The following is a 16,786-nucleotide window of genomic DNA, read 5'->3' as shown; positions in this document are numbered from 1 at the left end:
TTTTCCCTGGTTCTCACACAAAAGAGGATACCAAAACGGGAAGTTTTATGTCACGAATTAAGGGGGGCTACATCCCCCAAACGGGCCTCCAAGTCCCAGGCCTTCAGGGGACCCCTGGGGCAGCCCTGGAAATGGGGAGTCGATGTTTCTCATTTGATCTCAAACCGACAATTTCCTGCAGCTCTGCAAACTTGTCGAGCGTGGACACGCTTACGCAACGCTTGAACCGACGCAAATCACCGTCTAAAAGTGTTAAACCTCGACAGGGTCGCTATGGACGGCAGGTCTCTCATCCTCTAAAGCCGAATCCATAAGCCACTGCCAAACCCACGGCTGCAGGGAGACTACGCTACGAGCAGTGTGTCACTGTAATGCAATTACTTTCGAAGCACTCGAGTGATTAACCGAAATCCGATTTCGTTTCCGCGGACAGCCGATGAACATTCGCACAACTTCTGAAGAGTAATTGAGTTCTTCAAAAGTTCGTTCTGAGGACTGTTCTCATATTTGTACGTTGATAGGTTAATGTACAAGCAGAGTTACATTAATCGGTCAAACCGTTGGAATTGCATAACAAACCAGGTTAGAGGCCACAATATTCTGTAAGAGTACCATATTTTCCAGATTATGACACTGAGTTTTTATCTCCCGGTATATTAAAGGAAGATTTGCGGGGTGCATCTTACACTGCGCGGGAGGTTGTGTCACAAGTTGAGGGGAGCGTTTTGCTTTCCAGAGCATCTTGTGATCAAGGGAGGACAGGGTACAAGATATGACTTGTGAAGAGATTGCCTTATAATGCAACTCTGCATTCTGCTCACCGATGGGTTGCCCACTTAACCGCCATGACAATTACAACCCTTTCCTCCTATTGGCTGCTTCCTGCAAGCGAATTTGGGCATGTCATTTTTTTTTAATGACACAAGGTGGATATATTTTGCTGCACCGTGGCTCATTAAGCAACCCGCAGCCACAAAAACTGAAGACAAGTTACATAACTATGGAGAGGTTGGAATATTTTTGTAAAATTAAATTTAATCACCGACATCAGGACACACCTTTTTGCCAAGCTCTTGCAAAAAAAAAACCAAAATCATACCGAAAGTAACTTCCTTAAAAGTTGGCCACAAATATGAGTTACAGTCGATAGAGAAAAAATGACAATATCGTCTTTTATTTTGAGAACATATGAACAAGGCAGGCGCTTGCTTTGCTTTACCGTGCCTCTCACATGAATGAAAAAATGAAGCGGGAAATTACAAACGTGCCGTCTCCTTGACGGGGACACGCTGTGGAGTTTGACAAACATTGGTGAGAAGTTGAAACAATAATTGGGAGGAGGAGCGGGGCGGGGGTGATGGCGATGGTGGCGGTGATGAGGGTAAGGGAAGGTAACGGAAGGTGTAATTTGTAGCCAAAACGAGTCTGGGGAAGAATAAAAAATAAAAATAGCGATGACTTGGCCTTTCTCTATTCGCTGACGCCCTCGGATCGCCGGGTCACGCGCTTGCGCGGGGACCGCTTTGGGGAGGCCTTGTCTGCACGCGAGACAGAGGGGGAAGGCGGAGGAGGGGAAAATAACGACACGTCAATAAAACGGCAGGAAACCGCACGAGTTGGGGCAACCTCAAGGTCACCGCGTGAAAACATCCCGATTAACCATCAGTGGGGATCGGGGGGTGAAGGGGGTGGGGAGTTATCAATAGCTGTGGAAAAATTATGGCCCCTCGTTTACGGAATCGGTGAGTGGAATTCAGCACGTAGGTGGAAATTGAAGGCGCCGCCATCATCGCAGCGTCGATGAAAAAGTTCATTTGGTCCGAGTGCAGTGCAGTTTATAAGATAAGGGGGCAGTTCTACAAATGAGTCGACATTTAAAAAATACGTACATATTGGGGTGTCATTTTGCAGGTAATTATCTATGTTTCATTAAAAAAATATACATCTGATTTTACCCAAAAATGACATTTGTCCATGACAGTGCTTGAAAAATATAAAAGTTACACAATCGATGACTTTCTGGGCAATGGCAGAGGCCTCTCTACGTGGTGTGAAGAGCCATTGCCTGAAATGTCGACCATTGTTCTATGTTTTTCTTTTTAAAGTGAGAGGTATTGATGAATGCGTAGATTGTTTTCCCTGCATTTGTGCACCATTGCCAATGCGGTGTCAACAAACAATATTTTAATTTACAGTTGCCAATTGTTCAACATTTATATGTCCATGTAAAAATCCACTTTGTGATTACCCCAACGATCACCCGTGTCGTTAAAGAGTCTGAAACGGTGGCAGATCTGCCCATAGGCAAACGTTTAGCCAACTCCGCTTCAAAAATCACTGTGCACGGTAACACCTCCACAGCTCCCAGCGCTGCGTATGATTAAAAAATGATTCTCGGCTCTTGAGTATCACGCAAAAATCATTTGAGGACATGCACACTCAAGCAGTCACAACACCACATGCAGATAACTACAATCCTCAACTCCCCAATTAAGTCTTGTGGCTATTTGGATAAGGGAGATAGATTCCTTTGGGTTTTTTTTCATTACCGATGTGCGCAGTATACAATTCTCCCAATTAATCGCTACAAACACTCCATTAATCACCTAGTTGTGTGTCTTTGCTGAATACATCAATAAATGGCATTGTAATTTATAACCCTAGCAAACTTGTATGGCAATGGTAAAAAGAGTTACAGAATTCTGTGTAAAAATAAAACAATACAAAAATGGTGAAGTAATCACTGTCAATAAAGAATGTCAAGAACGATCTCCCCAAAGTTACCCGAATTGACTTAAAGCATCATGGCTACATGGTGGGTAGTACATGGAGCAGCAAAACAAATATTGCCGTGATGTACTTCTATGCTCCCACAAATACCAACACCCACCATTCGCCACTAAGTGGTGGTGTCATCACCATGGCGCCTGTGCCAGGCCAGGCGCACTTTGAGGCCACGTGAAGTGTCGAAGGCTCGCTGACAGGTCATGGGACAGACCAAGGTGCTATAGGTTGACTGAGATAACTGGCAGATGCACCAGCTGTGCCCCCCCTATTGTGCAAAATGTCCCCTGCCTTCCCCAACATGCATCTTCAAGTATAAAAAAAACAAGAATAGGTTTAACCCTTTCAAATATAAATCAAATATTGGGGCCCCATCTGACCGATTGCCAAACCTGCCTAAGCGGATGGTGTCGTCACTACGCTACTAAGACCACTGGTCTAACGCCGCATTCACGATGCCATATATTATCACAGCATGTGTGTTTGCATGTTGACCGCAAGTACGTGTGGTTAATGCAGACTTGATTCCTTGCAAAAGGTTTCTATTTGGTGTTTGAACATCTGAACACCTCCTGCTTCATTGCAAGAAAGGGTAAAACCTATTCTTAATTTTTCATACTTTGATACTGGCAAAAATGTCCCATTATGCATCTTCTAGCAAGGTGAAGTGAGGTCACCTAAGCCACCCCAGCCGATGACCTTCATCCGGCAGTGGGCTGACAAAGCTCCATATGTGGACACACCATGGGCCTTAATACACACCCTAGCCCCAGTGATTAAACCTGGGTTCTCCAAAGTTAATGGCTGAATGTCTCAATCACGCAGCCGCTATTCCCCGGAGTGGGATTAATGATCGGTGGATGAGATGGGCAACTAGCCAGCACGACTACTGCTGTGGTGTATCCCAATATAGCGCACGGCGCATTGTATTAACGGCACTGTCCATTTCATTAGCAAACCATGAATTAGTCTGTTAATGCATGAACATGCCTCTGCAACTTTGGCAAGCCACAGTATGGGAAACAGACAGGGAGGACAGCCAAACGAAGGGTGATAAGTAAAATACAACGGTGGACAGAAAGGACAGGATGTGGACAAATATGGAAAACTAGAACCGCATACTCTTGAAGGAAAAACAAAGTCCACATTTGAGAAGGCTTCAATCCAGAAGTGGATTGAGAATTACAGTTGCTAAGCAGCAGCTGTAGGATACTAATTACGTATTTATTCAGGAACGCCGCACCGAGTCGGAAGGCTCTTTTTCAAGAGGGTCCCGCTACATCTGGGTATTTGGCCAACACCAATGACACTCTGTGTGTGTTTAGCTATGACAGGACGCCCGAGAAGGAAACACAAGCAGAACACAGGGGGGAGAACCTACGAACTCTACGCAGAAAGGTGCCAGAGTCGGGAATTGAACCCAGGTCCTTCGTCCTGTGTGGCTCAAGTGTTACCACAGTGAAACCCCTGACACTAACGTAGATAAATAAGAGTTATTTCTCATGTACAAAAATACCAATTTCATCAGCATCGTGCATTAATTTACGTGAATTTGAAGGCAGTATATCTGCAATTCATCAACTCTCATGCAAAGCAATTGCATAGCTAAATCACTTGCAAGTGCATCTCTAATGGTCGCTGTACACACACCATGCAAAAGACACGAAGGGACAGAGAATTTTGACTGTATTTGCAAAAGTGCGACTCCTGGAAATGCACAGCCTCCACGCCTGGTATACAGGACGTGACGGGCCCGATAACGACCCTGACACCTGCTGCATATTTGAAGCTTGCATGTTCTCCCCGTGGTCGTGTGGATTTTTCTCCGGGTCCCCCAGTTTTTCCCTCCAGTATTTAGAATCAACGTCACACGTTTTAGAGTATTTGGCTGCTATAAATGTCCACGTGATGATAAGCCACTTTGTTGAGTCATCACCGCTTCTGAAAAAAGAGCCATATTGCTCAGTGGGCCTTACCTGGTAAAATCAAAATAGTTTACGGCACGAAACAACCATCGCCATAAAAAAAACATCGCAAGGACATGCGCCGCACACAACTCACCTCTCCGGCTTAGCTCTTGGGAATCGGCGGAGGCACACGGTCACGCACGAGAGGACAGACGGTGAGCGCAAGACGGCGGACGTGAGAAAAACAGAAAGCGCGGCACGGTGCAGAGTGTGACCGAAGCCAGGGAAGGGAAGTGGGGGGGGGGTCAGGATTTTTACGCTCAACTAAATTCACAAAAAGAACAGCTCACGTGTTCAAACTACAAACCTCGGGGGTAATGTATGTGTGTACTATGTTGAACTTAATCCGCACCGTACGTAGTCAACCGTGCTAATCGAAGGTGCCGGGGAAAGACAACAAACGAAAAGAAAAAAAGCAGTTCTCAAGAAATTAGTTTTAAATCTAATTGGGGACCACAATTGAACACCTTCATTGCAAGGCCTCTTGGCGTAACATAGGGGTAGCCCCAACGGGACGGCATTGTGTCGCGCCAGCAGGCTAATGTGGGAAACTAAGATGAGGCTTGCGCGACTTGCACGATACGGGAACGCAAACTACGGCACTCTGACCATGTGATTTGAGAGAGATAGTGAATGAGGAAGTGAGACCGAGCGGGCCGAAACGCCAGTTGGTCAATAAGTTAGCGGACGAAGAGATGTTAACAATAGCGCTCGACAAGGAACTAACGAGAATATCTCGCTTGCGTGGTTCAGTGAATAAGCGAGTGGGTCGAGCGAGTGAGCCATTTGTGCCAGGGAGTCGGCAGGCAAATCATAGTAGGGGAAATCGAGCGAGCGAGACCACAAGTGGGAAAAATATGACCAGTGAAATCGGGCCAACGGCAGCGCTAGCAAGAAGGCGAGCGTAAAACGACTCGCTCGCACCAAGTGAATATGTGAGCACGAGCGTGAGCGAGACAGTGAATGCGGAAGCGAGTTGGCTTGTGACCGAGTGGCCAGGCGTAAACGCGAGTCGGTCAGCAAGTGAGCAATCTGGGGAGTGAGCGAGCGAGCAAAGGGTGCTCGCAAGTGGGCAAGCGTTAACGACTCACTCATATGGTTGAGGGTCTCCTGTGGGATCCAGCTCATATCCACGCCGTTCGGATTAGACGTCCCCATCTCCACGGGCTTCGCGCCCGGACGCTTGCGCTGGACACAGACACGACGGACAGGCGCACAGACACACACGGTGAGGTCTGACTTGTCGAGCGAGCGAGCGACACGTGCGTGATTAAGCGCAGTCACACCGAGCACAGCCGAGGGCATACGTTCATCTTACGTTGGAATCGCACTGCCCCATCTCCACTTCAGAACATCGCACGGCAGATGCGGCTATCTCCAACACTGGTGGACAATTAAGAATAGCCCAACCCCCGTGCCACTGTAGTCACCAGCCTAAAACCATGGACCACACAGTAAGGCGACTGCCCCGCCTCCATCGTTTGCAGGCAGCGTTTCAAAGATGCACCAGGTGTCTGTGTGAGTCTATGAATGCCCACGTGAGTCTATGCGTCTCAAATTAGTTGGCGATAACTCCATTGGCAGTGGTATGCAAGCGTAATTAACAAAAAAATCTCAAAACATTCGTCAATAACATCGCCTTAAAATGAAAAAGTATGGAATAGGCGACTATTCGGGCAGTGACCCATATTCACAGCAGAGAGAGCGGACGGGCAGGTTGACCTACCTGACCTGGCCTCTCTACGTGCTGTAAAGAAGGGCTACTGCCCGAAACGTCGCCTGTGAATTACCATGCGAGTGAGTCTACATGCAAAACCATGTAACACACAGAAACATTCCTGCCCACTGATGATCGGTTTTCCGGCAGAATTTCACACATTCACCAGGTGTCTGTTCGAGTCTATGGAAGCACATCTAAGGCGATAGGTCTCTATCGCCTCAAGTGGTGTCGAGACGTTAACCACTGTTGCCTGGTATACAGGAGGTTGTGGCTTAGATTTCGACCCTGGCGCCTGATTATTTAGAGTTTGCATGTTATCCCCGTGGTCGAACGATTTTTCTCCGGGTACTCCGGTTTTACCCTCCACATTTATAAACATGCATTTAGAGTATTTGGCTGCTATGAATGTCCACGTGATAAGCCACTACCGTACAAGCTATCATTTGTGGCCAGGTTGCTTCTGAAAGAGAGCCACATAGCTCAGTGGGCCTCACCTGCTAAAATAAAAATCGTCGAGTTTAGTTCTCTGTATGTCCAAGTGTCTCCATGTACGTCTGTGTGTAAGTCTACGGGGGTGTTTTTTTCTGTAATTCACCAGGCTACTCCTGAAGCCATCCACTGGCTCGCTCAGACGCTGTCTTTCCGACAGACCTGTTCTTCACCTGAAGACGGCTGCTTGCGTTGTGGCCGAAACGTCGTGAGAATTATTTTATTATGTTTTATTTTTATTATTGTATTATTTCCCTTCTACGTGACTTTACCGAAAGAACCAAGAAGATGGCTCTCACTCACCTTGCGAGACTCAAGCAGCTGGTGTGCGCCGACCAGGAGCAGCACCACCAGCCCGGCGAGGAACATGTACATGAAGAACCTGGGGTACACGGCGACACGTTCCACTCACTCCCGCTCTAACGCACACTCACGTCAGCTCACAATCACGGCGGGACTCGAACTTGCAGGAGCTCACGCATACAAGGACAAAGATCCCCCCTCCCCCAGTATAGCCTTCATAGACTTTTGGGCCAAGTGCCATTAGAGAGCACCTATGAATTCCAGCACAGAACATTATGGAGTGGGTGGCCAGCACCACGCCCGACCGCCTTTGTCTCCTAGTGGCGATGTTTACGCATCGCACCAGATACTCATTTGAGGCAGAGTTGAGCTAGAGGAGGGGCCCAGGACCAGGTTCAGATAATCGTCACTAGTGTTGGCAGTGAGCGGGAATCAAACTCGGGTCGCCGGGTTCATAACGCAGCGCGCTTACCGCTACACTACCGTTCCCTATACTTACGCTATGTCACACTCGCTCACATTCATACTTGCTGCTAACTCACGCACCCGCAAATAACTTAGCTCAGACTTGCTCAAATCAACATAATCTGCTAACACTCACCAACACTTATGATACCCCACACTCGTTCATATTCACACTTGCTGCTAACCCGCACACGCCCACTCACTCTCACCCATGCTTAGCTCAGACTCGCTCACCTTCACACCGGCACGCACTCGACACCAACTCGCTCACGCTAACATTCACACTTGGCTATTCTCACCACCGACGCGTGCGCTCTCCCATTCACACAACTGCCCACAACCGCAGGTGGTGACGCTCGCCCACGCTCGCCTCGCATGCCCACGCTCGCCCACGCTCACTCGCCCACGCTCGCCTCGCATGCCCCTACACTCACGTCTCTCCGTCGATTCCCTCATCCGGCTCGGTGACGGTTACGGTTTGGTTGAAAACGGCGTCACGGTACTGCGCCTGCAGACAAGGGAGGGGACGCATGCCAACACCATCGACATTAACAGCACGGCCCCCTTCTCTACCACCACTACGACGTCACTGAAAGCTGTGCAGATTATAAATACAAATTGCGCATAACCTTCAAATCTAATGCACAATAATGGGCATACTTCACCGACCTGCACTTAGCAGCATGGTGAGGTATGGTAAAAAAAAATTCTCATGACCGACACGGCATGGGAAGGCCCTTCAACCAGCAGTGGTTTGACAAAGGTCCGTGAATTATTTGTAATATAATTAATATTTGCGCATAGGGATATTTTTTCTGCACAGCTCGAGTTCACAACGGAAAAATAAATAAACCAAAATAAATCACCAACGCGTGGACTTGCAATCGTACACGCGTGCATATGCGGTCATGCATGCGTGTACGTGTGCAAATGTGACCATGAGCACATGTACGTGTGCAAATGTGACCGTGAGCACATGTACATGTGGTCACGAGTGTACGTGTGATCATACACACACAAACGTGCAATCGTACACACACTAACGTGCAATCGTAAGTGTGCTAACGCGCGACCACGAGCGTTCGTGTGATCGTACACGCAGTACGTGCAATCGTAAGCATCCTTCTGTGTGATCGCGAAGTACGTGTGATCGTTCAAGCGCGTACGTGTAATCGTAAGCGTGCTTACGCGCGATCGTGAGTATGCGCGTACGTGCGATCGTACACGCGCGCATCGTGCGATCGTGAGCAGTGCGTAGGCGCGTACCGTAGCGTCGCGGTATCCCAGGCTGATGACCAGGCCGAAGGGGCGCCCCCCCATGGGCTCGGCAGGGATGAAGGAGTACTCGAAGGTCGCTTGGTGATGGGGCTTCACCAGCGTGTCCAGCTGCAGCGCCGTGAACTGGAGGGGCACACGGCGGCACACGTAGCTCGGCGCTGACGGTGAACGGAACACTCGGCGAATAAAAAGTCCGTGAGCGAGCAAGAGAGTGAGTGAGTCTATGAGTTCAAGTTCATTTATTAGGTATAACCCTGTGAGCCATTCGGCTCTTGAATCGGGTGCAACCGCAACAAACAAAAAACATGAACAAAAAACATCTTAAAGTGAATATGTGACTAAGTGCAAACAGAAAATCCAAGAAAAGACAGCAAAATATTGAAGAAAAAAAACCGTACACCAACGCTGTGTGCAAGCTAAACTGAAGAGTGAGTGAGTACTGGTTTCATGAGCAAGTGAGCCGGTGAGTCAATCGTTGGGTGGGTGTGTGAGTGAATAAGCGGATAAGCAAGGGACGGACAGGTCAAGTGAGTGAATGAGCGCTGTGTGAATGAGCAAGCGAGCGGACAAGCGAATGAATCCGAGTGAGCGAGCGAGTGAGTGACTGAGCGAGAGAACGAGTGAACTCTTGCGCTCACGTTCTGGATGTAGAACTGGAAGTCCTGGGGGTAGCGGAAGGAGGCATCGAGAGACTCGACGACAAACTCCTCCGAGCCGTTGTTGGAGAAGCCGACGAGGAACTTGACAACGCGGTTGGCGGGGAAGTCTGCGACGAAAGAAAACGAGTTCGCATCCAGCGTTCGTGAACATTCTAAAAGGCGTCAAAACGAGCTTTGCCAAACCTTCAAAGGACTGAGCGGTAACTGCTGTTAACTTTAAATTAAGAGTACACAGAGGTCAAAAACTACCACAACTGCATTAATTCGTCCGATACAGAACCAACATCCGATGCAAACCCTTGTGCAATTTCACGCAAAACCCTCGTGTTGATACTTGGTGCAGTTCAATTGTCGTGCAAAAACGATTGCTCATCCCATCAAATGATGACTTTCTCGCCATTCCAGACATCCTTCGAATATACATCGTTCACAAACTCAGTCCATACGTATATGGTGCTTAAAACCAACACAGAAAGAACGGCAAAATAGCTTTGGGAAGAGCGGTGTTAGACATAGGGAACAGCCAAGGAGGAGGAGAAAGAGGTACTACCATCTCCCTTGACGAAGAGGATGGTGGTGTGAGCATGCGGGGAAGCGGTGGGCTCCCCCGTGCCCCCTTCCTCTTCCTCTTCCGCGTCTTCTCCCGTCTGTCGCATAAACGGGACACGAATACAGAATCAGAATCTTGATCGAGACTGGAGGAATCCGATGAGCTATGAAGCAATTTTTTCACACACATCCAGATTACACAGGGCACGATATGGCCCCCACTCTAAGGGATAGTCCCCCCACTGTTTTTCCGGAGGGTCCTGCTAAATTGAGATGTTTTCCATTGTGCGTTTTTGATATACGGGAGGAAGCAGAGCCCGGAGGAAACCCATGCAGAACACAGGGGGGGAGAACATACAAATCCCACGCAGAAAGGTGCCCGATCAGGAATATGAACCCAGACACTTCTTCAGAATCAGAATAATCAAACTCAGAATATGTATTTATACTGGAGGGATCCGATGAGCTATAAAGCTTTTTCGCAGATGTCCAGTAGGGACGGGCACAAGCATGACCACTGTGCCACCCTGCCACCTAAATAGAGTTAGAACAGGGCTGTAAAAATATTGGTCCTTTGCATGCAAATCACTGCAAAACAAAGTGATTAACATTTTTTCCCCCCATTGTGAATTTTTGTTATAATGACGACGGTTGCAGAGTTGCGTTCAGGATAACGGAGCACAAGAAAGCCGCCACCGCCGCAAGTCATCACCATGGCTGTCTGCGGTTCTTCATCTTCCACCTCCGCGTCGTCCTCCTCGTCCTCCTCCTCGTCCTCCTCCACCGCTGCGTCTACTTCGTCATCGGTCGCATCTTCGTCAGCTCGAGCAAACGCAGGACCTGAAATCACATTGTTGTTATGACGACGACGGTGGTGACTGCACAGTACATGCTGCACTCCAATCGTCACATTTCAGCCCTACCAATGGTCCGCCAACATCTGGTGGCGTACCAGTGTGTAGGTTCGTGCAGTTGTACTCTATGTTTTCGGTATAACCCAAAAACACACCGGAGATGTTCACAAATCTCACCGTTTTACAGACAAGAATGTATTCTCAATCTCACACACATTCACTTACTAATAAGTACGCCAGGGTATTTTCACATGTTAAAAGCAGTCTGCATTCATTTTTTCCCCCATTCACCCATTTGCATATCTGTCAACCCATACGGTTTACCCGTATTCTTGTACATGGAAAGTGAGTTCAGGTCCATACGGAGTACAGCCGTTTTCATCCAGGCAAAAATAATAATTGTCAATTTATTTGTGTTTCTCCCTTATGACGGGACTTTGTATGATAAACGTGGAGATTTATAAGGGCACGGAGTGTCCAATAAGGTCTGAAGTGGTCTGTAATAAGGTAGGCACTGATAAGGGGTTGACAGCTATGGGCTTGTGTATGGGCTTGTGTATGGGCTTGTGTATGGGCTTGTGTATGGGCTTGTGTATGGGCTTGTGTATGGGCTTGTGTATGGGCTTGTGTATGGGCTTGTGTATGGGCTTGTGTATGGGCTTGTGTATGTGCATTGAAGAACTTCCATTGCCCAAAACGTCCGTGATTTAAGTTTCCGTCTGAGGCAGCCAGCCCTGTTGGCAAGTGCGTTGAGTTCTTTGTTATGTGTGTATGGTGTGACTGTAATTTTCTATCCCAAGTTCATATAACGGCCTCGTCATATTACTGTCAATAGCTCAATCCACGGAGAGTGAAATATGATGATGGTGCCCATGACTACTTAACCCCGAATGGATTTGGGTAACTAAGCAACAGAGGTCGCAACCGGGTACCCGATACCCGTACCCTACCCGATACCCGGCTACCCGTACCCGGCCGGGTACGGGTAGGCCGTGAGTCACTGGTGAGTAACCGTTTGTCACTCATTTTGGGTAGGGATACGGGTAGGGAACGGGTACCCGTACCCAGCCGGGTACGGGTACCTATTTGCGACCCTGGTGCGGCCTGTGACGGGTAAGGAATCAAAACCCGTTTGCGACCTCTGCTAAGCAGGGTTGAGCATGAATAACGCTTGGATGGGTGTCCATCAATGCTGGAAGATTGAATACGTGGGTATAGTTGCTCTCATAAGTACAAGTTCACGTTGATTCAATGAGACTTATAAAACTTGCTGGGAATTTCAAGGCAGACTTCACTGAAGTTGCAGTAAACAGGAAGTGTAAAATTACTTGGCAATAATTCATCGTGCAGATGACAAAATCACCAGGAATGTGCCCAATCTCATCGGATCTCAGGCGTGAAGTAGGAATGAGCATGGATAGTGCTCGGATGGGCAACGGCTATGCATGAAACAAGTGTTGTAGACTGCTGTGTGATAGACTGCTGTGGGCCTACGTGGTGAGCAGTAGAGGGTGGTGCAGAAAAACCCCAATGTTATACCGTACTGTACTTGTATGCTTCCACATTTAGTCTCCCCGTCCTCACCGACACGCACTGACCAGCGTGGAGTGTCGTCAAACAACCCCCAACTTCATGCAATGTGTGGAGAAGGACTTCACTAAGTGGTGGATTGATACAAAACAAGGCTGTGCATAAAGAACATTGATCTTATTGCTTATGATATGCTGTAATAAATAAACCTAAACAAGATCTGAATAAAATTTTGATTTAAAGCTTTCGTGACTGCAAGGATTCATATTCTTGGTTCTTTCGGTAAAGTCACGTAGAAGGGAAATAATAATAATATCTTATATTTTTATTTTACCGAAAGAACCAAGAATAAGATCTGAATAGTGTGTAAAGAAGTGTGGGGAGAGACACATGCTCAGAATTACACTGATACACTGCGCGGATGAGAAGCGTATGCTCTCTTGTCAGCTTGAGAGTATTACAATTAACCATGCTCTTAAGGGGTACTACGAATCCCACGAATAGCATATGTTACTAATGAATGCAAGTGGAGCACAATTACTACACCCAATTTTCGTCGTCGTTATGAAGAAAACTACGGTTATTTGGGCATATCAATAGATCCAGAAAACTATCCAAAACTACTGCTGCTGCATAGGTCTATGCGGTTATGAAGGACAGCTCTCCGATGTGTTTCTGGGATGTACCGCGTGCTATTCGGCACGATGTCTGACGTTCCGCTCCTCGTCCTGGTGGCAGCTTCTTCATCATCGGCTGAATTGATGAAGATCCCACCACGTATGTGGTTGTGCGAAACGTCACGGCGCCAAACAAAGCCGCAGTACAACCCAAAAACGCATCCCAACCATCTGACAAGGCACTATTTGAATGCAAATCGACTAAAGGCGGTGCCCAAGGACTGGGATTCAGAACATGAGACTGCAAAGGCGAAATAAAATCACATCCAGCTAAAACACATGAGGTTGAGGAACAGGCGAGATCGAGGGAGAGTTCAATCGGCAATGCCAACCTCGTGGTTAGCCCAGACATGATGAAATGGACGGAGAGAGAGAAACACATGGATCGGGAGAGAGAAGGATGCATGCCAATGGATGCGTTAGTTACCTCTTATTCCACCAGCTGAGAACCCGCTGACACTGAGTCTACGTCTCTCAATGGGTACGACTACCAGGATGAGGTGAGTCGGGTTACAACAAACCTTTTATACATCCATATGGTGGCAGCCTAACACTGCAAAACGATTTTTTTATTTAAAGCTTTCGTGACTGCAGGGATTCCTATTCTTGGTTCATTCGGTAAAGTCACGTAGAAGGGAAATAATAAAATAATAAAAATATAAAGCAATACAAATTATCACGACGTTTCGACTGCAACACAAGCAATCATCATCAGGTGTGAAATCCACAGCAAGAAATTTTACTGCAAAACTAATATAAAATAATGCAATGCACACACATATTATGTAAGATTTCCAACATGTGTTTGTCCTCAGGATAATTTAATTATCAGTATGGTAAGCCGTCATGGCTAAAGTGATTTGCATAGTTATACATTTTATTTTTCACACATACACATGCTCACAACTTCATATTTGGTCATCTGTAATCGTCATGCCCCCCTGTTCCCCAAGTTACAGAGGTATCGTAATTCAAAAAAACATATTGAACCTTAGTTGAATGGATTTGAAGTGGAAAATAATTCACTTACAAGATACAGTAGTGGCCAAGGAGATTTTATTTTTTACCAGGTAAGGCCCACTGAGCTATTAAGCTTCTTTTCCAGAAGCGACTTGGTCACAAATGATAGTTTAACGAAATTACGTATCATGTGGCAATGCACAGGGGGGGGGGACGAGGGGATGAAGGGGTGAATTAAACAATACACAGCAGGTTCGAGAAATAATTTTGACCGTGATGGAAAGTAATGGCCGTGTCGGGTGGTGGCGGGTTTTAACGACACATTTATATATTTACGCGATCTAAACCCACGACCTCGAGAAAAAAAACCCCTGTATTTGATCGATATTGGTCGCGAAAGCCTTCTTTACTGCGTGTTAAAGTGACGGGTCGTGTGCCTGACCACACCATATGGTTGCGGCCCGTGTGAAAATTGCGCCGAGTCGCAGTGAGATCACGTAGGCTTTCGCGACCAATATTATTCATAATCAACGTTATTGGGTTAGATCGTGTTATTTATATTTAAGACCGGAAGCAAGAGCAGAGCCTCACCATTCTGGCGAATTGCCCGATGATGCTGGATGCAATTATCAGCGAAACGTCGTACTACTCAAAATTTTTTAATGTTGTGTTTTCACTCTTCAACACACCGGTGGGCTAAAGCAGTGAACTATATTCTTAGGTTTTTTTCGGTAAAGTCACGTAGGTAAAAAATGTTAAATTAATAAAAGTAAAATAAAATAAAAAATTAAAATCACGACGTTTCGGAGGCAACACAAGCTTCCGTCTTCAGGTGGAACCGTCACAGCCCGACAGCTGTATCAAGTAAATGAGAGATTTTTGTCAACGTGACACGTTTTTGCTGATTGGCCGTGTCAGGGTGGTGGACGGTATAACTGGTTTAAAAACAAAAAGAAAATGGGAAAAAAACCCTAAAACCACCACCACGACCACGAGTTCGACCACGGGCCGCAAATTCGGCACCGTCGAATGCGATCAAAGCGTGCGTCTCCCCCCCCCCTCGCCCCAGTGCCACGACTTCAACGAGCGCACGAAAAAAATATTTAAAGAAAAAAAAGATTCCCCCAGAGCCTTTTGCAATTCCTAGTCCGCTCTAGACGCGGCGAGGCGGGCGAGGCGAGCAAGGCGAGGAGGGTGCCCCGAGAGAGTTCGCGGGGCCCCGTCCCAGTTGCCTCGCGCCGCCGCCACGTGGACGCCAGGAGGGGGGGGGGCAACGGGGGGGGGGGGAAACGGGGGGGGGGGGGAACGGGGGGGGTGGGGAACGGGGGGGGGGGAACGGGGGGGGGGGAACGGGGGGGGGGGAACGGGGGGGGGGGAACGGGGGGGGGGGCAACGGGGGGGGGGCAACGGAGGGGGAAACGGGGGGGGCAACGGGGGGGGGACAACGGAGGGGGGAGAACAGGGGGGGGGCAACGGGGGGGGGCAACGGGGGGGGGGCAACGGGGGGGGGAGGAAACGGGGGGGGGCAACGGGGGGAGCAACGGGGGGGGGGCAACGGGGGGAGCAACGGGGGGGGGCAACGGAGGGGGGCAATGGGGGGAGGAACGGGGGGGGCAACGGGGGGGGGGGAGGCAACGGGGGGAGGAAACGGGGAGGGGGCAACGGGGGGGGGGCAACGGGGGGAGGAACGGGAGGGGGCAACGGGGGGGGGCAACCAACGGTCGACGTCGATCGCGGTGGCAAAATGCGAGGGGGGGAAGGGTGAGGAAGGGGGGAGGGGAGGAGGGGGGGGAGGAGGTGAAGGGGGAGGGGGTGAAGAAGGGGGGGGGAAGGGGGGAGGAGGAAGGGGGAGGAGGAGGGGGGAGGGGCCCTCGGCAGGGCCACGTCAGCGTTCATTCCTCTCCCCCTCAGCAAAAGCTGCACTGAATGACTCAAACCCCCTCAACGCCGCCGCCACCGCCGCTAAACTTTTACCAGCGATTTAAAAACACACAACGCGTCGCTTTAAACAAGACGCTCGTTTGTAAAGAAATCGCGTTAATTTTTGTGTTTTTTTATATCCCCTCACGCGAACAAGCGAACGCCCCCCCCCCCCCCCATTGACCGCAACGTCGCTCGCTTCAGTCGAATCCGACAGTCAAATCTCGTCGTCGGCTATGAGCGTTTCAACACAAAACAAACAACAACAACAACACGTTAGATGCATTGTTGTTGTTGTCGTTGTTGTTGTTGTTGACCTACCTCTGCCGTTTAGCAGCACGGCGAGCGGCATCGCCAGCAGCAGCACGAGGAGAAGTCTGGAGACGCCGTGGAACATGGTGATGGTGGCGGTGAAGGCCCGAGCTGATGCTGCTGATGATGCTGCTGATGATGCTGCTGCTGATGCTGGTGCTGGTGGTAGTGGTGGTGGTGCTGATGATGATGAAGGCCCTGCTGATGATGGTGGTGCTGGTGGTGACGGCTGCTGCTGCTGCGGGAGAGAGAACGCGACACTCGGCGGCTTCTCGAGCTCACGGATTCGGGGGGCGGGGGGTGCGGATCCGGATCCCCC

General features: G+C 48.8%; 1 protein-coding gene across 2 annotated transcripts; it reads right to left on the bottom strand.

Annotated features, from left to right (window-relative positions):
• Positions 1–1,009: 1,009 nt before the first annotated feature.
• On the bottom strand, positions 1,010–16,786 carry SSR1 (signal sequence receptor subunit 1). 2 transcript variants are annotated; one of them, XM_061572167.1, is made up of 10 exons: positions 16,477–16,786; positions 10,927–11,054; positions 10,216–10,312; positions 9,645–9,772; positions 8,995–9,129; positions 8,163–8,236; positions 7,264–7,342; positions 5,843–5,939; positions 4,846–4,860; positions 1,010–1,538 (listed from the first exon to the last, which is right to left on the bottom strand). In XM_061572167.1, the coding sequence occupies exons 1-10, from the start codon at positions 16,550–16,552 to the stop codon at positions 1,471–1,473; spliced, it is 897 nt and encodes a 298-aa protein (XP_061428151.1). In that variant the 5' UTR covers positions 16,553–16,786; the 3' UTR covers positions 1,010–1,470. The 2 variants fall into 2 exon arrangements, with proteins under 2 accessions (XP_061428151.1, XP_061428152.1); XM_061572168.1 differs by lacking the exon at positions 4,846–4,860 and having other exon boundaries at positions 16,477–16,784.

The sequence above is a fragment of the Lethenteron reissneri genome, chromosome 49, assembly GCF_015708825.2.
Source record: "Lethenteron reissneri isolate LAM-NWPU_2019-01 chromosome 49, ASM1570882v1, whole genome shotgun sequence".
NCBI lineage: Eukaryota > Metazoa > Chordata > Hyperoartia > Petromyzontiformes > Petromyzontidae > Lethenteron > Lethenteron reissneri.
Note: the sequence above shows the minus strand (reverse complement) of the source record. Positions and strands in the feature narration are given on the sequence as shown.